Below are 24,311 nucleotides of genomic sequence, written 5' to 3' on the forward strand. Positions count from 1 at the left end.
TTGCTGTCCAACTTCTATCACCTGGCTAGGTCAGTTGCAGTAGCTCATACTCACAAGTGAACTGGCAGGGATATCTACAGGCACATGTGCAGAAACATACATGTGTACACGGTAACATCGCTGAGGGGAAACCTGTCCATATGCAGAAGTTCAGCTTTCTTTTCCAGGAATGTGAATTTTGGTAAGCGCTCAAATTTCTACACACACATGTGCGCAAATATATTGGTGAATACAGTTACATCGCTGAGAGGAAACCTGTCCATATGCAGAAGTACAAGCTTTCTTTTCCAGGAACATAAATTTTGGTAAGCACTCAAATTTCTGCACGCACATGTGCACAAACATGCACGTGTACTCAGTAACATCCCTGAGAGGAAACTTGTCCATATGCAGAAGTACAAGCTTTCTTTTCCAGGAACATTAATTTTGGTAAGCACTCAAATTTCTATGTGCACATGTGCACAAATATATGCGTGTACACAGTAAGATCGCTGAGGGGTAACCTGTCCATATGCAGAAGTACAAGCTTTCTTTCCCAGGAACTTGAATTTTGGTTAGCACTCAAATTTCTGCACGCACATGTGCACAAACATGCACGTGTACTCAGTAACATCCCTGAGAGGAAACTTGCCATATGCAGAAGTACAAGCTTTCTTTTCCAGGAACATTAATTTTGGTAAGCACTCAAATTTCTATGTGCACCTGTGCACAAATATATGCGTGTACACAGTAAGATCGCTGAGGGGAAACCTGTCCATATGCAGAAGTACAAGCTTTCTTTTCAGGAACATTAATTTTGGTAAGCACTCAAATTTCTATGTGCACCTGTGCGCAAATATATGCGTGTACACAGTAAGATCGCTGATGGGAAACCTGTCCATATGCAGAAGTACAAGCTTTCTTTTCCAGGAACTTGAATTTTGGTAAGCACTAAAATTTCTGCACGCATATGTGCAGAAACACACTCGTGTACACAGTAACATCCCTGAGAGGAAGCTTCTCCATATGCGGAAGTACAAGCTTTCTTTTCAAGGAACATGAATTTTAGTAAGCACTCAAATTTCTACACACACATGTGCACAAATAGATGGGTGAATACAGTTACATCGCTGAAACAAAACCTGTCCATATGCAGAAGTACAAGCTTTCTTTCCCAGGACCTTGAATTTTGGTAAGCACTAAAATTTCTACGTGCACATGTGCACAAATATATGCGTGTACACAGTAACATCGCTGAGAGGAAACTTGTCTATATGCTGAAGTACAAGCTTTCTTTTTCAGGAACATGAATGAGACCTGGTGACTAGGACCTCCTGTTGAGTGATCAAAAGGGGAATTTGATTCATTCCGTCCCCTTTCCCATTTGGTGTCCGTGAACAATGGAGATCAACGTGGCAAACGGTGGGGTTTTTCCCTACTTCCCTAGCATCTGGCCAGCAACAGCCTGTCCTGGTGATGCTGTGCATGGCTGGGACGTTGCAGCCACCAGTGGCCACACCAGGCGAAGATGCCACCCTCTTCAGAGTGGAGGCAGGAGAGGACAGCGAGGCCCAGGTGGACGGAGTCGTGGCAGGGATCAGACGGGGTTTCCAGCTGCTTGCAGAGGACATCACTGAGGATGTGGAGGTTGTGCCAGATGAATGACAGAAACAGGGGTCCTCCCTGGAGCTGGAGGAGAAGACATTGGAGGAGCAGTGCCAGGAAAGACCTGGAGGCCCGAGTGAGCTCCCGGCACTAGATGTGATGCAGGCACTGGCGACCTTGTAAGTGGAACTTAGCTCTAAGCCTGAGAAAACCTGCAGGGCCTACGTTTGGTTCATGTGCAAGAGTCATGAGAGGAGGAAGCGTGACTTGGCTCAGAAGAGTGCCAACATCCAGGGCATCCCTGGCTTCTGGGCCAACGTGGTATCCTTTCTGCTACTCGTTGTGGTCCAGTGCTCAGGAGGAGGGGGAGGTGCAGAGGCAGAAGCAGGAGGAGGGGTGGAGGCGAGGGGGCAGAATGGTGGACCCTGAAGGAAGTGTGGTACTGGGCAATTGGCAGGCTCCAAAGGCACAGCTGAGTAGAGTCTGGGCAGGGCCACACCTGTAAGTGTCGCAGCCATGACTCTGTGTGTCTCCTTCAGGCCTGCATCTGAGGAGGATTAGCCTCTAAGTCAGAAATGACCAGAGACAGTACATGAGAGCCACCTTAGCTGACAGTTATTGTTGTAAAGGTGAATGATTCCGAAAATAACTGAGATATGGGAGTCACACACACAAGCGCGCGCGCAGACACACACACATACACAAACCCACAGAACATATGTAGACATACTTTCTGATCCCCGTTATCTCACTGAGTGAGCAAGTTCTGAGTGGAATCACAGTGGTACAGCAAGGATGCCTGGCAGAAAGGAGAGGCAGGAATAAAGTGTCTGGGGGTGACCAGTGAGAGTGCAGAAGATCTGAGACACAGAACAGGTTGCAATCCCAGACACAGAAGCCACAGTGGGTGACCCCACAGCCCTTTGAACACCCTGATACAAGGGCCTTTCCATCCTTCCCAAGTGCCAGGCATACTTTCTCTGACCTTACCATGAGCATGAGCACTACTGAGCTTCCAGGGCAAGATGCGCTGCAGGCACTGGCTGCCCTGCTGGTGGAACTGAGCTCTGAGCATAAGAAGAACTGCAGGGCCTACTTCCAGTTCATGTGCAAGAACCATCAGAGGAGGAAGCCTGACTTGGCTTGGAGGATCGCCGTCACCTGGAGCATCCCTTGCTTCTGGGCCGTAGCTGTATCCTTTCTGCTGCTCTTTGAAGTCTGCTGCTCAGGAAGAGAAGGCGGCTCAGGAACCTTTTCCCTGCTCCCTATCCTGACAGGTGCTGTTGCGGAGCCATCCATCGTCCCACTGCAAGTTGATATTTTCCTTTCAGGACCCCCCTACTTCTTGAACACAGTGACCACTAAGTAGAATTACCTTGACATCACTTGTGAAACGTGGTTCCTGGGGTGGTGAGTGTGGGTGTGCAAGGTTGTGGAGTGTCCACCTGTGGGATCCACACCCATCTCCCGTCTTTCTGTAGGGCATAGGGCACGTTGTTCCACTCCTGTCCGCTGGTTCTGGATCTTTGAACGGGGAGCATCCAGCCGCAGTGTGGACACCAGGAGCCTTAACTTTCTCAGCTGGTTGTCAGGTCACAACTGCTCAGAGTCGAACAGGATTGCTGAGGTGTGGTTGCTTTGGGCCTGAACACAGTTAGCAATTCACTTTGGGATTCTTGGCTGCTGGCTCACCTTGCTCGTATTGCCAGCGGATTGTCGGCCAAGATGTGTGGGATGATCGCCTGAAGTAGTACCCTGGGCAGGAAGGTTCTTCCATGAGAGTAACTGACAGAAACATGTGTGGAGATGGGGTCTGAAGGTGGGCCCTGAAGGGACACTCGTGTGATACTACAGGGACACTGTCCTTTCCCAAATGGGGATGCTCAGACTCATGCAAGCTGGCTGTGGAGCCTGAGTTTGGGTCGTGCTTGTAGCAGGTGACCTCCTGAGACTGTTTATTTGGGGACTTGGTGTGTCCGTGAGTGAAGCAAGTCTCCATCAAATCAGCTGAGGTGGCAGCACCAGAGTCCAGGTGATACTACTAGAGGCAGTGTGTATTAAGTATCTTTGTCAGAATCATCCTTTGTGGGTCCTTTCATCCCCTGGCCTCCTGCTGCTCACTGAGTTTGAGATTGCCTGGGCACTTCACTCCCGCCCCTTACCCAGGGAAGGCCTATCATTGAAAAGCTGTCCTCTCTGGGGTCCCAGTGCACCTGTGTGCTGACTTTGGGATCTTCTGTGAATTTCCACATTCACCACTCAGTGTCTCACAACCACCAAACATGCTGCGCTGGAAGCGGCTTCAGGCTGCCTTGGGAACATACGGAAGAGTTCGTGGAGAAGGTGAACAGGGAGCCCCAAGGGCAGGACATGGTGCCTACTGTCGCCATCCCCGACATTGCTGGCCTCGGTCGTCTTCACCTCCTGAAACACCTATGCTCGTTGTTTGCATTTGTGTCCCCATGCTGAGCATGTGTGTGTATACACACGTGTGCTTATTTATGCTGGCTGTGATTCTGTGTGTGTGTGTGTGTGTGTGTGTGTGTGTGTGTGTGTCCGGCCCAGGGCAGAGGCAGAGATGAAGGTGGCAGGAGAGGAGGTGCTGAGCAACCAGAAGAGGAGTCATGAGGCGACCAGGCTGAAGGTGGTTTGTCGCCTCATCTCTGCATTGACCCTGCCCAGGATGGGAACAAGGAAAGGATGGCCAGTGATAACTCCAGACTGTGGCTCCAGATATCTGCAATTAGACCAGATACAAAACACGCTCATCAGTTCTACCGTGTTGTTGTGTGTGCTTGGATCAGGAAGAGGGTTTCATGGTCTAAGGATTCACACAGAGCAAATCACGTGGGGTGGGGCTTTGAAACCACTGCCTGTGGAGCCCTCCGTTGTGGAGCCATGGGCTGGCCCCTGGAAATGAGGGACGTGGCTATGGCAAGATCTGGGATGGTGAGGCTAAGGTCCTGCCGAGATGGGCAGAGAGCTGAAGGAGAAAGAGTCATAGATTGCCTGCTGCACTGGAGATTGTTCCACACACATGTGAAAAGGAGAACTGGAAAGGTCCTGGGCCAGTGCTGCCCCGGATCAGCCCAGCAGCCAGCAAAGGCCCTCCCTGAGGGTGGCACACACTGGCACGATATGACACAAAACATGAGATGCGCTAAAGTATGCTGTATCTGCCAACCACAGGCATCCTAGGAGAGACATGGTCTGTAAGCAAGGCATGCCTCCAGGCACTTCCAGCCTGCCTCCCTGGCAGTGCCCAAAGCCGAGAAATGCGCAAGTGGGTTTCCCTGTGTGACCCTATCCGGGATATGCCTGTGAGGGAGGGAACAGAGAAAAGACAAGGGCGGTGGGTAAACTGCATGTCCTAAGGGACCTCAGGGGAGTGGAGACAGAGAAGCCCCTGGGGCAGTTCAGGGCCTGCTGGTCTTCAGGGTCCAGACTCTAGGCAGTAGCGGTCCTGCCAAAGATACCCCATGGTCTGTGCTGAAAGTTCTGATATGAATTCCTCCTTTTCTTTGGGGTCTTGCCCCTGGCTTGGGGGCCTGAGTGTCAAAGGTGCACGTCTGTAACTGAAGGAGGATTCTGGTAGTCTTGCTGGAGCAGAATCTCTGATTGCGTTGTAGGGGATCTGCACCCAGGTGACACAGAGGGATGCTGCCTTCCAGGTGACCGTCTTGGATATCCCTGGGCCCAACCGCGCACTGGCTTCCTTGGCACGGGTGCTGTGTAGGGAAGCAGGGATGCGTGACTGTAGGGAGTCCTACCTGGGCCTAATGAGAGCAACTGAAAGAGAGCCTTGGCATTTAGCAAATCACTGAGGCATGGGTGGTTCAAGCCCTCTTGGTCCATTTGAGATAGTAACGCTGCTTTCTGTCCAACGGAGGCATTAGCTCTGGGCCCAGAACCTGCAGGTTCCCCAGGGCATCATCTGTTGGGGGACTCCCATGTGCATGGGTAGTGTTAAACAGAAAGGAAGACGTGTAGGGATGCCACCTTACTTTGATGGCCTCCGGTTCCATTCTTGGTATCGGAAGAGACCCTGCATCCATGTGTACCTTCTTCACAACCTTGGATCAGGCCTGTCACAGTCTCCGGGGGCTTTTGGAGGCTCAGGCGTTTCTGGCCTTTTCCTGCCACATGGAGAGAGCACATCGGGGCACAGGTAGATGGTGCACACAGAACGCTCCACAGATAGGAAGAACAGGGGGCCTCATTCAGAATGCTGGGGGCTGTAACGGGTGGTAGGCTACCAAGAGGGGCACAACATTGACACGGAATGACCTAGACAGGTGCACACCGAGAAAGCAGTTCTTCAAGTCAGCTGAGCTCAGAGGTCCTTGTTTTCTGGTCCCCTGAAGGAATGCACAGGCAATGGATCAGGCCAACGTGACTGGTACTGTGAAGCTGTCCAAGGTGATGGGAGAATGCAGAAGGCAGGCACATGTTATACAGCTGTTCATGGCAAGAACTTCCAATGCTGCCTGCTGCTCTGCAGGCCAGTCCCTATCAATAGCAAATGCCAAGGTTTTGGAACCTTTGAGGATAAGGCACAGAGTTAGAAGTGCAACATGACATAATCGATGAGCAAGTGAAAAAACAAGGACAGAAATGTGGATGCTTACCAAAATTCATGTTCCTGGAAAAGAAAACTTGTACTTCGGAATATGGACAAGTTTCCTCTCAGCGATCTTACTGTGTGCATGCATATATTTGTGCACATGTGCACATAGAAATTTGAGGGCTTACCAAAACTAATGTTCCTGGAAAAGAAAGCTTGAACTTCTGCATATGGACAAGTTTCCTCTCAGGGATGTTACTGAGTACACGTGCATGTTTGTGCACATGTGCGTGCAGAAATTTGAGTGTCTACCAAAATTCAAGTTCCTGGAAAAGAAAGCTTTACTTCTGCATATGGACAGGTTTCCCCTCAGCGATGTTACTGTGTACACATGTATGTTTCTGCACATGTGCGTGTAGTAATCCCTGCCAGTTCACTTGTGAGTATGAACTACTGCAACCGACCTAGCCAGGTGATAGAAGTTGGACAGTGAAACCATGAAGTTCTTAGGGAACGGTACAGAGTCTCTGGCCAGCAGAAGCACTGAAGCCAGGGAATCGCTCCCCGTTTGCTCACTAAGCAAACACGTTCTAAGTGGAATCACAGTCGTGCACCTAGGATGCTTGGCAGAAAGGAGAGGCAGGAGGAAAGAGCCTGGGGAGTGTGAAGACGAAAGTCCACTACATCTGCAGCTTTATGAAAAGTAGAAAATGCACCTAATGAGCTGGGAGGACAAACTGTACTTAATTGAGTTATCTAAGAGGATTTCCATCCAAACAGCAAAAAGTGCCTCCTGGTTTCTTCTTGCTGCCTGTAGTAAAACAGGAAGGGAATTTTTTTTTTTAATGTTTAAGATAAAGATTACTAAAACAGGGGACAAAACTTGCTGATTTGGGAAGTTTCCAGTCTTTTAAGATGACATTAATAAAATAATAAATTTTACCTGAAAGAACAAGCAAGGCAGACAAGGGAATTCACAAAGGGCAGTAACAAAATAGTAATCTTGACACATCTTCAATATATTTCTAAAGAAAACAAAGTGTCATTGTGTGAACAAAATATAGAGGTATCAAAAGAAAAACAGAGGAAGCTCCTGAAAGAACTCAACTCACTTTTAACTATCTTTGATTTGCAGGCACAGAAACTGACTCAAGTTAATTCTAAGAAGCAAAGCCCTGATGTTATTATCTCTTCTTTTTTCCTTTTTTCTTTTTCTTTTTTTGTGAAAAGTTAGGAAATTTAGGCTGGAGAGGGAAGAAGAGGATAGTGACTTCAAGCGCCTTTAAGGAGGAGGAGGAAAGAGGGGGTTGGAGATTTGATTGTGTTATTTGAACAGCATTGGTGAAGCTCAAACAAGGGAGGTAGCAAGCCATGCAGGCCTGTGGGAAGAGCATTTCCAGAAGAACAGCACTTGCAGTCTTGGGATCGGGAAGAAATGGAATTTGATGGGGGAAAACCAAGGCCAGTGTTGTCAAAAAGAGTACATTAGTGGGGAAAAGAGTAGAGTAGAAGACAGAGAATGGAAGAGAGGAAGCAGTCAGGGACCATATTGCGGGAACCTTTTAATTTGGCAATAAATACAACTTGTACTCCTTAGGAGCATACTTCACAGCAACTAACAGCAACAGCGTTGATAATACTAAGCAACAATAAAAGCACATAACTAAAACATTTCGTATTTTTTACTATAGAAATCGAAGAAAGGAGATACAAATGCAATAGTCTGCATATTTATTTATACAGAGAGTTTTCACCTGAGACCAGAACACACACACACTCTTTATACAACTAAAAGTGGTTTCAGCTGACACTTAGCAAAGTGCTTTGGCCCAAATAAACTAACGAGAAAGGCCTAGTAAAGAATTCAAAGTGCAAATAAATCAATCAGGCTCTGAGTAAATAAACACAATTTATTTGAATTTGAATTACACTCATGAAATTACCTAAAATGGAGACAACAGATTCACTACAGCTTCATCATCTATAGTCCTTCCTCTTCAGTTCTGAGAAGGATGCTAACCGCTTGGTGATGATCTCTTTCCAGCATTTTGTGAAAGCTTAGAGGACTTAAAGAAATTGAGGACTGGGGAGAGTGGGGAGAGACAAAGAGGAGGAGAAAGGAAGAGGAAACGGAGATTGCTCCTGGCATAGGTCTACAGACAGGATCCCAGCTTCCTGGAATGGTGCACAGAGATTGCTAGGTATCCGTGCCAGAAGTGGAGAAGGGGTGACATTCACCTCCAGGAGGAGACTCAACTCCAAGAACCTACAGAGGCAGCCAAGTGCGCTGATGTTCAGGCACCAATACTTAGAGGGTACCCCACAGGTCTGTGAAAGAGCCCTTGGAGACCGCAAGAAAGAAGGTTTCCACAAGTATAATCACAGATTAGATGGTTGGATACATTAGAGGAAGGGTAACTCTATGACCTGATAATTACTGAAATACATGAGACAATTCTTGCACATCAGACTGTGTCAAGAAAGACGGAAACTCAATTAGTTTGATACAATGGGAAATTACACACGCAAAGAATTAGCTGTTAACTGTACTACATTTGTGTGCAAGGCAAGATAAGATACAGAAACGAAATCTTCACATGGTCAACTCGGGTAAGACACATGTAACTGGAAAATGGAAGCAAGAGTTCCAAAAAGGCTTTAATCACCCTGGACTATTTTTATCCACTATATTTACGATTCTTGGACAACTCCACTGTAGCTTAAGGGTAAGGGAACTCAATTTAGCCCAATTCAAAAGCTGAACAGATTTCCTCTGTTTGATCCTTTTCAGCTACAACTATGGGTCCAGCGCAAATCAAAGTGGACGTCAAGGCTCTTTTTCCTTTGGGAATTTTAACTTGCTTTGCTACTGTGTCTGACACAGATATGCCGACCTCACTGTGACTACAGGCCAGCCAAATGGGAAAGGGGACAGAATGAATCAAATTCCCCTTTTGATCACTCAACAGGAGGTCCACAGGCACCAGGTCTCATTCTTTTAACTATCTCTGCTCCTCCAACTGCAGTCAGTGCTACACAGGGCCTGCTTCATGCTTGGCAGGGTCTCTCACCAAACACAGGCATTTTAACGGCTGGCTTCCTTGAGATGTCCCTGGGCTAGGTGAAAGCACCCTGAGACAGTGTTCCTTCTCCCTTGGCTCTGTGCCTGCACTGAATGTATGCCTTTTCCTCAGCTAGGACAAGAAGCCACAGCTCTTCACTGATTAAATCCCGTGTCTGGTCCAAACTCACATCGTAGCTTCTCCATCAACCTCCACTGCACGCTTTCAGAGCCAGGTTATCTTAGATCAGCCCAAGAGGCACTTCAGAGAGTGACAATCAAGTCTGGCTATATAGCTGATACTGAGATCTTCAAGGCATGAAAACACTTCAAAATTACGTTGCTAAAACACTCTACAGATTATATGTATAGGAGAGCTTTCGAACTTACAAGTAACATCAAACACCAAAATAGGTTCTTACTTTTCCTTTCTCCACTTCTCTCATTTTCTCTCTCTCACACACACATGCACACATCCTTCTTACGTGTTAAGACAATTACACGAAAAACAGATCATAGATTTTTAAATAGCAGCTCAATATGAAGTTCAAACAAAACTGTACTTCCTCTATTTAAAACAAAATCACATAAATTACCCATCGGTTTCCCTATATTTGATATTATTGAATAATGCTATAAGTTGATCTTTTGGTTTTTAATGGGGTTTTTAACTTTGACTGAAATACTTGCTTCAGACTTACTGAAGGCAGAATTAACTATTTTTTTTTTTGACCTCCTCCTTTGAGATTTGGGGGGTGATGATTCAAAATCAGATGTGTTCACAGTAATGGATGCTACTTCCACCAATCCTGGCTGAAGGGGTTCCAGTGATACCTGAATAACAATTTTTGTTTCAGGAGACAATCCTTCTAGCTGCTTAGGCTTCTTAAACATTTGATGACACTGGGTCTTGTGCTCCCTCTCCTCTTTGGAAGTTAAAAACTGTAGCCGATATTTGGAACACTGGTGAAAACTCTTTTCCCAGTGCCCTCGATGATGACGTCTGTATGCTGTTGCAGTTTGAAAAATTTTGAGACAAAACGGGCAAAGTAAATTCTTGGTGTTACCATGGTATGCTCTGAAATGTGCATCCACATCTGCAAAAAATGATGATCTGTAACTGCAAACCTGGCATACATAGGGCATTTCACCAGGCTTATGATTGTCTTTCATGTGCTCTAAGAGAACCTGATCTGTCTCAAAGGACAACTCACAGATGTGACAGACTGCGGAGGGCTCCTGGGCCGTGTGGACACTTTCAATGTGACACTGCAGCTGGAAGGGAGTAGGAAACTGGCGGAGGCAGTGCTGGCAGGTGGTGTGGGTTTTCCAGCTGTCACCTCTCTGCCTCTCAAGTTCCAAATGGTGCTTCATGTGATTCATAAACTTGACATTATTTAGAACTTTCAAGCAGCTGAGGCATTTAAACGCCGTGTGGGTCTTCGGTTCTGGCTGCCCAACTCCTCTATGCTCGCCATAGTAGAAGTCACGAAGTAACACAATCAGATTTCCTTCTGTGGGATCACCAATTTTGTTTGGACTTGCCAAACTTGGAAAATCAGTTTTTGTCCATCCACTTTCATCTAAAGGTCTTACAGGCTTGCAATGAACACTGTCCTTTGGAAAAGGTGTTGGACAAGGTTCTCCATTCTGAACATGGCCTAGTGAGGTATGGACATGGTCTGGTGTGCTTTGCTGAGTGGTCTCTGTATGAAAAAAACCTGACGGGGAGAAACCTAAAGAATGTTCCCCTACAATGCCATCACTGAGTTTAGGCCTTCTGGGATTTCTGCGATTTGTTTCACAAGGGGAAACTCGCTTTGATACATGAGGACTTTTATTCATATCTCCTGCAGAAACTGCTGTTTCTACTGGATGCTGCAATGAACTTGTGAAGGTAATCAAAGAAGAACATAACTCCTTCGAAAAGCAATCAGGCACTATTTGTGGTGAAAGATTTTTATAATCATCTTGAGACGGTGGTTCAATAATAATAGGACTACCTGTTGATCTTGAGTCAGAGTCAGACACTGGCAAGACAGTCTTTGCTTCTGATGTAGGAGTCACATGACTAACAGGCTGTAATCTGTGAGCGTTACCTCTCCTGAAGTGACCATACCTTTTTCTCCTTGAATAAGAACCTGGGGTATCTCTGTTCAGTATGTTTGAAACGACTGGTTTTGAAGCTGAGCTCATCCCAACAAAGATCACGTCAGCATCTTCATTTCCATGTTCCACTCCCACCAAGATCACTTCATCATCATCAGCATCATCTACTTGTTTCGTCTCTCCCTCCCTTTTCTGTACTTCTGGCTCTTGTTCTTCTTCACGTAACATACATGGGAGTTCCATATTTTTAATACTTTTTTATTCTTAGAGGGTGCGGCCTCAAGTCCCAGTGCTTCCTTTATACAAACTGCCACCTAAGTGTAAACATACTACAGATTAGTTAAGTACAGAAAAATGGGCTATTTGATTATCTCCAAAACTCTAGAGTACTTATACACACCCTTATCTTACAGACAAAGACACTGAGTGTCAACCAGACTCAATGATAGCTAAAAAAACTACGACTACAAGTCTACATGGCTCTAGAATCATAGCTTTGTCGCATGTTCACTTTAACCTCTTCTACTTAAAAAAATAAAGAGGGGGAAAAAAAAACAAAATGCCACACTGATCATTAGGTGAAATCACATGTAAAGGAGAGTATTTTTACAAAAGCATTGTTCTACAGCGTTTCAAAGCATGGACTTTGGAGTCATAGGAGATTAAGTTGGAATTCTAACTTAACCACACACCAGTTGTGTCTTCTTGGGCAAATTTGTAACTTTTAAATGTGTTTCTGTATCTTAAAGACAAACATGCTTATTTCTTAGACTTAACGTTAACAGCTTTTTTAAAAGGCATCAGCTATTCAATGGCATCTTGTTTTGTAGTAAAAATGGAAGAAAATGTATCTTAAATGCACATTACAACCGATCCACAAATTCTAATTTCATAAATGTTATCAAACAAAATAGGTAGCAAATTCAAAGTATAATCTATCTATACCTAGTTAACAAACAGCATAATTCAATGTCAAGCACTTAATTCAGGCCTAGGAAACTGAGAATGAGCTCTCTGATAATCTCACCCCAATTCCACACAGATATATCCTAAATTTCTCCCTCTAATCCTGGCTAAACTTCAATCCAACAATGCTTCATCTTTATGCCACACGTCTCTTCCCCACATAGCAGGCAAAATGATGCCAGTCTTTCTCTCATACCAATATCAGACAGAGACATCACACACACACACACACACACATACACACACAAACACACACACACCTGATATCCCTTATAGATACAGGTGAAAGAATCCTCAACAAAATACTGGCAAACAAAATCCAACAGCATATAAAAAAGACTGTACACTATGATCACATGCGATTTAGGGAGGTATGCAAAGTTGGTTCATTATAGGAAAGCCAATCAACATTATGCCATTTTAAAACAATAAAACAAATAACACATCTGCCTGAAGAAAAGGCATTTCCCTGAATCTAGCACCGTTTCTTAACCGGGGTTAAAAGAACAGTTAATAATTAAGAACAGAAGAGAACTTTCTCAATCAAAGGGCACCTGTAAAATGACCCACAGCTAACATCATACTTAAGAATGAAAAACTGCAAGCTTTCCCTCTAAGACTGGGAACAACACAAGGAAGTCTATTACACACTTTGGCTCAACATTATACTGGCAGTTCTATAACCAGAGCAATCAGGTAACAAAAGAGAATTGTTGCTGTAGTTTCAAAAACAAAACAAAAAAAAAAAACAAAACGAAAAACCAAAAAACAATAAAAAACAGCCTTCAGAATGGAAAGGAAGAAGTCAAAGTATATTAGAGATAAGATAATTTAGTATAGAAAACGTTGAAGAAACACAAGTATTAGAATTAATATAAAGCTTGCAGAATAGAAGACAAATATTTTAAAAGTCAACCACATTTTATACAGTAGCAACAAATGTTGTTAAGCAAATACTTGAATCTACACTAGCATTCAAAAGAATACTTAGGAAGTCAGAAAGACAAAGACAATATATTCTTTTGAATGGCTGAGTAATACTCCACTGTGTATATGTACCACAGCTTTCTGATCCATTTATCTGTTGATGGACACCTAGGTTGTTCCATGTCCTGGCTGTTATAAACAGTGTTCTCCATAGTGGCTGTACTAGACTGCATTCCCACCAACAGTGTAAGAGGGTTCCCTTTTCTCCACACCCTCTCCAGCATTATTGCTTGCAGACTTTATAGGAATCAATTCTAATGAGATGGATGAAACTGGAGCCGATTATACACAGTGAAGTGAGCCAGAAAAAAAACACCAACACAGTATACTAACACATATATATGGAATTTAGAACGATGGTAATGATAACCCTGTATGAGAGACAGCAGAAGAGACACAGATGTATAGAACAGATTTTTGGACTCTGAGGGAGCGGGAGAGGTTGGGATAATACGGGAGAATGGCACTGAAATACGTACACTATCATGTAAGATAGTCGCCAGTCTATGTTTGATGCAGGATACAGGATGCTTGGCGCTGGTGCACAGGGATGATCCAGAGAGATGATATGGGGTGGGCGGTGGGAGGGGGGTGAGGATTGGGAACTCATGTACACCTGTGGCGGATTCATGTCAATGTATGGCAAAACCAACACAGTGTTGTAAAATAAAACAGAGTAAAAATAAAAATTAAAAAAAAGAGAGAGAAAGACAAATATCGTTTGGCATCACCTACATGGACTCTAAAATATGCCACAAATAAACTGATCTATGAAAGAGAAACAGACTCACAGACATAGAGAGCAGACTATGTGATTCCCAAGAGGGAAAGGTACGGCAGGCACAGATTGGGAGCTGGTGATTAGCAGATGCAAAGCATAATGTATACAATAGACAAACAAGAGCGTACTGTATAGCACAAGGAACTATATTCATAATTTGAGATAAACAATAATGGAAAAGGGTATGAAAGAAATTGTGTGTGCATATGTGTGTGTTTACATATGAAGGAAAGGAAAGGGCAACTGTTGGCAAGCACATACAGAAACTGGATCCTTGTGTGTTACGGATAGATTTTAACATGGTGCAACTGCTACAGAAAACAGTTTAAAGGCTCCTCGAAAAATTAAAGAACTAGAGCTGACACATGATTCAGCAATTCCACTTCAGGATATAAATTCAAAAGAAGTTAACATGGGGTCTTGGGATATCTGCAGAGCCGTGCTCACAGCAGCACGAAGCACAACAACTAAGAGGTGGAAGCATCGAAATGTCCATCAAATGTGATATATACACACAATGAAATATTACTTAGCCATATAGAGAAAATTCTGTCACATGCTACAACATGCATGATCATTTCAGACATCAAGCCAAATGCAATAAGCCAGTCGTACAAAAAGACAAATACTGTAAGTTTCTACTTGCATGAAATAGCTAACACAGTCAAGCAATAGAAAGGAAACAAAAATAATGATGGAGTCCATAGTCTAGGTCAACGGGCAAGAAAAGAGGACTTGCCGTTTAATGGGACAAGTGATGGGTACAGAGTTTCGATTTTGCAAGCTGTAAAGGTGTAGAGATCTGTTTCATAACAATGTGATAAGGAATTCCCTGGTAGTTCAGAGGTTAGGACTCCACAGTGTCCTATTAGGGGCCTGGGAACTGTCATTCAAGCTGCACAACACAGCTAAAACAATGACAACAACAACAAATCAACACTGTGACTATGTGTGTGTATATGTCTTAGTCACTCAGTTGTGCCCAACGTTGCATCCCCATGGACTAAAGTTCACCACGTTCCCTTCTCCATCAGATTTGCAGTGGGTTGCCATTTCTTTCTCCAAAAGGCTGATGAAAGTGTGCAAAATACTTAGCATGCAAAAATGGTTAAAATGGTAAAAATTTAACTTAGATGTTTTCTACAACAATTAAAAACAGAAAAGCATTTAACAACCAGGAAAAGAATTTGAATAGACATTTCCGACTCTTTGCAATCCCATGGACTGTAGCCTACCAGGCTCCTCCGTTCATGGGTTTTCCAGGCAAGAGTGCTGGAGTGGATTACCATTTCCTTCTCAAGGCGATCTTCCCCACCCAGGAATTGATGCCAGGTCTCCTAACTTACAGGCAGACATTTGAATATTTGAAATTCACCTGTGGCCTTGACAAGAGTGGCTTTATAGGAAAATGAGAGAACTCGAGATAACAAAGTCTAGGAACAACTCTGCAGAGGTCTGTAACAAGCAAATATGAAATAAAAGCAGCAGAAGCAGGATGTGTCACCAAAAGATGGATTTGTAACGACAGGTCACATTATAGTCAGTCAGTTTGCTGATGGGAACCATCCAGAGAAACAGAAACCTTAATCCAGGGCAAAGAGGAGACTTGCTAGAACTTCAAGAAATGAGTAGGTCTAGAACTGAGTAGATCAAAATTGAGTACATCAGGCCAGAGAGCACACAAGCTGGAGAAGGCAATGGAAACCCAAACCAGTACTCTTGCCTGGAATATCCCACAGACGCAGGAGCCGGGTAGGCCGCAGTCCATGTGGTTTCGAAGGGTCGGACACGACTGAGCGACTTCATTCTCATGCACTGGAGAAGGAAATGGCAACCCACTCCAGCGTTCTTGCCTGGAGAATCCCAGATAAGGGAGAGCCTTGTGTGTGGCTGTCCATGAGACTGCAGAGTCGGACACGACTGAAGTGGCTTAGCAGCAGTAGCAGCACACAAGAAGGGTACACAAGCCAAATAATTTGCTTACATTGACAGAGCTGAGTTCATATAAAAAAAAGGCTGGCATAGTGGATTAATGGGTATGGTAACCAGCCTTCAAGTGAATTCAATCTCCTAATATTCCCACCCCTGTGTAGTTCTCTCTCAATCTATCACAGGGTAGACCTGTGAGACTAAGCAAATACACAAGTGCAGATGTGTAACATCTCAAAAAAGACTCTGCACTTTATCATGGGTGCAAGCGCTTTCCTGAATCACTCATTCTGAGAAAAGACAGCAGCCTCCACAAGAGAAGCCCCTTGGAGAGGCCCACAGAAGGAGGAACTGAGGCTTCATGAGTACAGACAAGTGAGAGAGCTTAGATTCAACAAGCTAAGTCTTCAGAGGTTGCCAAGCCAGACAAAAGCTTGACTACTAACTACCTCAGGAGAGAGCCTAGGCCAAGAGATAACAAGTGGTAAGTTCTTTCAAACTATTCCATTTTGAGATCATATGTACAACACAAACATTTCAAGTTTTAATACCATTCACATCATACTTACACACAGAACAGTTCTCCTATAAATATAGCTAAAATCAAAACACACACACACACACACAGACACACACACACACACACACACACTCACCCAATCCAAAGCACCGAAACACAGGAGTTGCCTAGCAGCCCAGTGGTTTGGTTAGGACTCAGCCCTCTCACTGCCAGGATCCTGTGTTCGATGCCTGGCTGGGGAACTAATGTCCTATGAAGCCACATGTTGTGACCAAAACAAAACATGCTGTGAAGTCAAAGCTGTACCAGCAAGATAAGTATAAAACACAGCTGTAGGCACAAGTGGCTGGGCATAGAGCTTCCTATGATCTTGTTTACTCGCATGAAATGAACTCAGATGGTGCCTCACCCCCATCCAGTGGAGCTGACTTACTTAATGAAGAAAAGCCCTTAAGGGTACAGAAATGAGCAAGCAATCTCACGTGAACATGTTAAATCACAGGATATTTTCTCTGAATGTACCACTGGATTCATTCATTCATTTGGCCATGCTGTTTGGCTTGTGGGGTCCCAGTTCCCTGACCAGAGATTGAATCCAGACCACTGTAGCGAAAGTCCAGAATCCTAATCACCAGGCCACCAGGGAACCCCCACACCTGCATTGCTTTGCTTTGCCAGCTAAAACCTTAGGATATGTGCATTGCCCCATTTTAGCCTCACCAAGTGGTAGGAGTCAGCTCTACACAGCTTAAGACCCATGGTGTTCTTACTTTTTTTCTTTCAAGAAGGCAGGGGAAAGCAAGTCACTCTGACTGTTTTTAAGCTTGCCACTCAGAAAGCTGCAAACCTGAAACCATGATGGCCCTGAAGTCAGCACCCGCAATCAGGGTCACGTAATCCCCAATCAGGAATACTCTCTCTCAACAGCAAAGTGTCAGCCGACGAATGAAAGGAGAAAAACGCAAAGTAAGAAAGCCACACCTTTGTCCCTGTTGTAAAGATGCCTGTCACCTTACCTCAGGGGCCCACTGAACTCCTGAGCGCTTGAGACCTCCCAGGCAGCACACGGTCACATCCTGGGGACAAGCAGAGGAAACGGCCAGGGTGAGTCCCCTGTTCTGGGAACATTCTATCCCCCCAGGCCCTACCTGGTCCTACCCTACGGATGCTGACCAGGCGTCTCACACTCAACCAGACCAAGTGATTGTACTCCTTTGCCCTGAGCTTCTTCCTCCCACCTCCCTTCTCTCAGTAACAAACAAACAAATACCTCATCTGCCAACTTCCCGAACCAAAGGCCTGAATATCCGGGCCCCCAGGGACGGGGCAGCCCTGGAGTCTGAGGAGAGGCAGAGGAAACAGGAAAACGACTAAAGCACCAGGGCAATGAAGAGGCTGCTAGATAGATGTTTTTTTGGTTTTTGTTTTTGTTTTTTTGCTGCTCCTGCCTGACTGTGCCTGGGTACAGAACCGGGTTGGGCCGTGAAGATTTGTGCATCTGTGTTTAAATACATTAGGTTCCACAGGAGAGCTGGGGGTGGTGCTAGGGGCCAGGGGCCTAAGAGGCCCTTTCCGCGAGCTGGCTTGTCCCGCCCCTGGGCAGGAAAGCTGCTGGAGAGCAGAGCCCGCCCAGACTAGAGAGGGGAGAGGGCGAAAGGAGCCTGAAGCCTGTGGATCCTGCTGCAAGCTCTCACCGCCCTCACCAGCCGCCCCGCCGAGCAAGGCCTCGTGCGAGTGGGGACCCGAGAAACCCTCCCTTTAGCCGTCAGGCACTGCTTTGGCTGAACCACGCTCCAGTCCTTACCGGTCCCCATTGAGGGAGGAGACAGAACTGCTGGCAGCTCACCTGCCCTAGGCAGTTCCAAGATTAACCCCGAGGAGTCGAGCCTGCGGGGACGAGGCCTCCTCAGGTCTGGGGCGCCGCCTCAGCTCCCCCTACAGGCGTGCGGGCTGCCTCCGATGATTGGCTGCCAGGTGTCGGCACCTGCCATCGGATTGGCCGCGAGGCCGAGTTGGGCGCATGCGCTCGCGATGAGCCCGTCCCCCACCCCCTCCCCCCATAAAAGCAGCCGCTGTAGGCGTGGTCAGGCTGAATCTGAATGTCAAGGATCTTGGGTCAAGATTGCTCAGCTCACCAAATGCGAAGAAAGAAAAAACAGATGGCACAGTCGCCAGGGCTCAGGGCTGAGAACGGCCTCCGAGTCTACCAGGGGAGTCCAGTGATGGTGTCCGGCACTCACAGCCCTCAGGGGTGACCTCCCTTAAGCCAGTTCTTTGCTTAAGGAACTTGACTGTACAGTGGATCTTGGCGCCCCTCCTCTTGGAATTCCATTTCAATCAAGGCAGGGCAGCCTGCCGCTGTTTTTGCACTGTCTATTGTGAGCTGAGAATGAGCTTTACTTTTTCTTCTTCTTCTTCTTTTTAATTTTAGAGCTTTACACTTTTAATGGCTGAGGAAAACCGAAAAGAATTTTCTTTTCTGACGTGAAAATTGTGTGTAATTCAGTTTTTGGAGTCCTTAAAGGTGGAAGAGGGACTTGCCAGCTTCTTTGGTTATCCTCTATGCCTGAAAACTTAATTAATTGCCAATGGTCATATTCGCAAAGCCTAACATATTTCTTTTTTGGCCCTTTACAGAGTGTTTTTTAACTGCTCTGTTCTGCTGGAAGTCTCCTGGTAGTCATATGGGAGAATAAAGTTTTGGTTTTGTTACAATATTTCTTTTTTTTTTTTTTAATACCTTTTCTTTATTTTCCTCAACTCATGTTATTTCCCCCCCCCAGTGTTTTTTTTTTTAATGTTAATAACTTTAATTCTTACATGCGTTCCCAAACATGACCCCCCCTCCCACCTCCCTCCCCTCAACATCTCTCTGGGTCATCCCCATGCACCAGCCCCAAGCATGCTGCACCCTACGTCAGACATGGACTGGTGATTCAATTCTTACATGATAGTATACATGTTAGAATTCCCATTCTCCCAAATCATCCCACCCTCTCCCTCTCCCTCTGAGTCCAAAAGTCCGTTATACACATCTGTGTCTTTTTTCCTGTCTTGCACACAGGGTCGTCATTGCCATCTTCCTAAATTCCATATATATGTGTTAGTATACTGTATTGGTGTTTTTCTTTCTGGCTTACTTCACTCTGTATAATTGGCTCCAGTTTCATCCATCTCATCAGAACTGATTCAAATGAATTCTTTTTAACGGCTGAGTAATACTCCATTGTATATATGTACCACAGCTTTCTTATCCATTCATCTGCTGATGGACATCTAGGTTGTTTCCATGTCCTGGCTATTATAAACAGAGCTGCGATGAACATTGGGGTACATGTGTCTCTTTCAATTCTGGTTTCCTCAGTGTGGATGCCCAGCAGTGGGATTGCTGGGTCATAAGGTAGTACTATTTGCAATTTCTTAAGGAATCTCCACACTGTTCTCCATAGTGGCTGTACTAGTTTGCATTCCCACCAACAGTGTAGGAGGGTTCCCTTTTCTCCACTTCTCCATTATATTCATTTTTCATTCTTTACTAATTTCATTCCTTCATATCACTATAAGTTTCCTTTAATGGAAGCAATGAAATAACATCAAAGAAAATACCTCTGTTGGTAGTTTTAACAGGTAACATGTTAGAAGGTATATGCTCAACTAAAAATATGTTGTATATATACAGTAAATACCACTTTAAGTAGCTTCAGAACTTGTATCTGGATTCAAGTCACTAGGAAGGTTTGTTGAACATCCAATATTCTAACCTCCAGCTGTTCTCAACTTCAAAAAGATACAACTTTTTCAATAATTTGTTATCTCAATTTTAAATTCTGTTTTAGCCACATATATGAACATGCTTTCTGGGTCACATGATTGAATCTGACCTATTGACAAAAAGTGAAAATTTTGGAATACCTTTCTCAAAAGAATGATGTTGTTTTCTTCTTCCAGAAAGACTGGTAGTGCAGCCGATCTTTGAACAGTTTGTCGGTTTTTGTTAACTCCATAAAGATTAAGCTGTCGAATTAAACTCTTCGTGCTCTTGGTTTCAAATTTTCTGAAAGGCTCCTTTCTTTCCAAGACTTCTTTCCTGAAGAGTTCTTCATTGATCACTCTACATGTGCCTGTCTCATCCCACCAAATAGACTCAAACTGATCACTTTCCACTATATTCCAAAGGTTTTGTGGAAATGTGAGTGACGGAAAATCATTCACATCATCTGTTTCAGAGACAGAATATGTGTAGTGTGGCCTTTTGATCACGAGATCCTCAGCCAAAGGCTGAAAAGCATATTCTTCAATCATAGATCTCAAAACTGAGTCCCCAGTTGTATAATCATACCAGTAAGATCGAATGGAGGTTTCTGAACCAGTGGACTCACCTTTAGGAGGTCCATCTTGAATTTCTGAAGAAATATGTGCCATCTCAGGGAAATCTTTCTTCAGATAATGTTCTCATTTGTCTGCTTTTACACAATGCAACTTCAAATGATGTTTGGCTGACCTACAGAGAGAAACTCTCTGGACAATCACAGAGATCCCCCCAGTCAAACAGCTGTGACATCACAAAATCACTGGTCTCCTAGCAATCGAAGGTTAGTTGTGACATGACAAAGTCACTGGTCTCCTAGCAACTGAAGGGTAATGTTCAACCAAGTGTTTACTTCAGCATCAACTTAAAATACAGACTGCTGGCAGAAATAGTAACCAAAACCATGAAGCATGCAAAAATCTCATTAGTAAATTTGGCCTTTTTTTTTTTTTTTTTTTTTGGGGGGGGTGGTTCCTGTGTTTGGGATGGTCTTTCTCTTTCTGGCAGTTTGTGGTTCCTCTTTATTGTGGAAGTTCCTCCCTGTGGCTGGGGTTGGACGAGGGGCTTGTCAGGTTTCCTGGTTAGGGAAGCTTGTGTCAGTGTTCCGGTGGGTGGAGCTGCATCTCTTCTCTCTGGAGGGCAATGAAGTGTCCAGTAGTGAGGTTTGAGATGTCTATGGGTTTGCTGTTTGGGCAACCTGTGTATTGAAGCTCCAGGTTCTGTTCCTGTGTTGCTGGAGAATTGGCATGGTGTGTCTTCCTGTGGAACTTGTTGGCTCTTGGTCGTGCTTGGTTTCAATGTAGGTGTGGAGCTTTTTTAGAAGATTTCCTTTTTTTTTAAATAAATTTATTATTTTAATTGTAGGGTAATTACTTTACATTATTGTAATGATTTTGCCGTACATTAACATATGTCTGCCACACATGTACACACGTTCCCTTTCCTGAACCCCTTCCCTTCTGCCAACCCGTACCATCCCTCTGGGTCGTCCCAGTGCACCAGCCCCAAGCATCCAGTATCATGCATTGAACCTGGGCTGGAGACCCATTTCATATATGATATTATACATGTTTCAATGCCATTCTCCCAGAACATCCCACCCTCTGACTCTCCCACAGAGTGCAAAAGACTGTTCTATACATCTGTGTCTCTTTTGCTATCTCACATACAGGGTTATCGAAAACTCACATCAATAAATCTACTTTATTTCTGAAATAAAAGTGATTTATCATCCTTCTATGCACACATTCTTAATATTCAGTACTGTTACCCTAGCAGACTTGGTCTACTTGCTTCTGTGCAAACAAATTTATGAATTGACTGTGGGTTTCAGTGGGGGGGGGAGTGCTTATTGTAGGACGAAGCAAGGTGTCTTAGCAGCTGGTGCTTCAAAGACACAAATCCCCAAATACTTTCAGGGGGACTATTTTAATGGCTGAGTGAGGGTGGAACATGGGGTCTGTGATCAATATTGGGACATTCTACTAATGGCCTATTAGTGAGGATATTGGGAGTCCACATCATTGACCGTCTAGTTCCAACTATGCACTTACATTTCAGCCTGGTTTGGGCTTTAGCATCTCTAAAATTGTTCACAGGATATTGCTCCGAATGTCAGTGATGGTCCTTGCTGCTGCTGCTGCTAATTCGCTTCAGTCGTGTCCGACTCGGTGCGATCCCAAAGATGGCAGCCCACCAGGCTCCCCCATCCCTGGGATTCTCCAGGCAGAACACTGGAGTGGGTTGCCATTTCCTTCTCCACGCTGGCCCTTGAGGAGGGACTAAAGACCCTTGAGTTTGATTAGTGGCTAAATCATTATTATTGTCTATCACTTGATTGTTTTCCTTAGTTTCTGTCTTTTCTAGCTTCTCTGATTAAAATTCCTTTTGAACATGAGGAGGTCTACAATCTCCTACCTCTCTCTCTCGATTTCCAGGCTTTTCAATCTTAAGAAGGGACTGCTTAGTACAATAAAGGAAAACAAGTCTTGGACTTAGAGCTCGATCATAAATATGACAGAAAATCTCAGTGCAGGTTCCGTTTCTTTTTCAGGTTTCCCAGCTCTTGGAGTGATTGAGTCAGCAACAACTTTGGCTCTTTCCTGTTGAGATGGAGCATGGAGGTGGAACTAATTCTAAAATCTAGGCTTGCTATCAACAGTTTATGATATGAAAACATTTCTCTATTTTATATATATATTATATATATATATGTCTATGTTAGTATTTTGTCATTAAACTGGACAAACATTTGAAAATTGGTCTATATTTATGAAAAGGAGAGAGGTGAGTGATATAAAAGAGTCCTCATATGTTACATGCAGCCAAGGAAACATATTTTGAAGTATTTCAACTTACATAATATTCAACAATCGGGTAGAATTTGAATCATTCTACATTTGGGTTTTATTGTTTTCCCATTTCTATTACACCTAACATAAATTAAAAGCCAATGTTTATTACAATTTTCTTTCCGAAAGCTATGACTTGCACGTAATCTAGATGCACATCAGCAGATGAAAATATAAGGAAGTTGTGCTATATGTTCAAATATAATATTACTTAGCTACAGAAAAACACATATTTGTGTCACTTTTGGTAAGGCAGTTCAACCTGCAGCCTATTATTCAGAGTAAAAAAAAAACGTTAGAAAGAGAAAGGCAAATATTGTTTATTAATGCGTACAAATGGGATTTAGGAAGACAGTAACAATGATTCTGCATGAAGGCTAGTAAAAAAGATCCACATATAAAGAACAAACTCTGAGACTCAATGGGAGAGTTCAAGGATGGGATGATTGGAGAAATTAGCATTGAAACAGGTACATTACCATACATAAAAGAGATGACCAGTGCAAGTTCAATGCATGAAAGATGCATCCAGCTCTTGTGCTGTGGACGAACCCAGAAGCGTGGGGGTAATAAATGAGGTTTGAGTTGTGTTCAGGATAGGGGGACACATGTATCCATGCGGCTGATTCATGTTGATGTATATGTCAAAAACCATCACAGTAATACACAGTAATTCTATTCCAATTAAATCATTTTTTAAAAGAAATATGAAGAAATACAAAAAGAATGCATTCAGAAATAGCAGGGACATGCTCCAGAATACAACCTCAACAGTTGTTTCATATCTCTTCCAGAAAGCGGGCTTAGGAGGGGCAGAACATGTGTGCTGGTATAAAAGCTGAAAGTCGAAGAAGGTAAGCTTGAGATTGCAACTATGCAGTTGCGGCATGACCTCAGTATCATAGTCTAAATAGTGAAAGATGCATGCGGCACAATGCAAGCTTAGTAGATCGGCATGACTACTGTGGAGCTTAGGCTGAGTAGGAGTTCAATGCATGCACTTGAGCATCCTTTCAGGAGTGACGGTACGTATGTTTCAGAGTGACGATAAAGAGATGCAGCGAAAGTGCTCTAAAATGGTGGACAAATACTTGTAAGAAGGAAGGTTCAGAGTGGAAGCTCAGTATTTGCTATAGACTTGGACTTAAGT

The 24,311-nt window shown here is 44.3% G+C and overlaps 1 protein-coding gene across 1 annotated transcript; it reads right to left on the minus strand.

Moving 5' to 3' along the window:
* Positions 1-9,938: 9,938 nt before the first annotated feature.
* On the minus strand, positions 9,939-11,531 carry LOC132659038 (zinc finger protein 280B-like; the record flags this gene model as incomplete). Its single annotated transcript, XM_060408538.1, has 1 exon — positions 9,939-11,531. A coding segment is annotated over one exon (1,593 nt), but the record flags the coding sequence as incomplete, so codon positions are not given.
* Positions 11,532-24,311: the final 12,780 nt, after the last annotated feature.

The sequence above is a fragment of the Ovis aries genome, chromosome Y (assembly GCF_016772045.2).
Source record: "Ovis aries strain OAR_USU_Benz2616 breed Rambouillet chromosome Y, ARS-UI_Ramb_v3.0, whole genome shotgun sequence".
Classification (NCBI taxonomy): domain Eukaryota; kingdom Metazoa; phylum Chordata; class Mammalia; order Artiodactyla; family Bovidae; genus Ovis; species Ovis aries.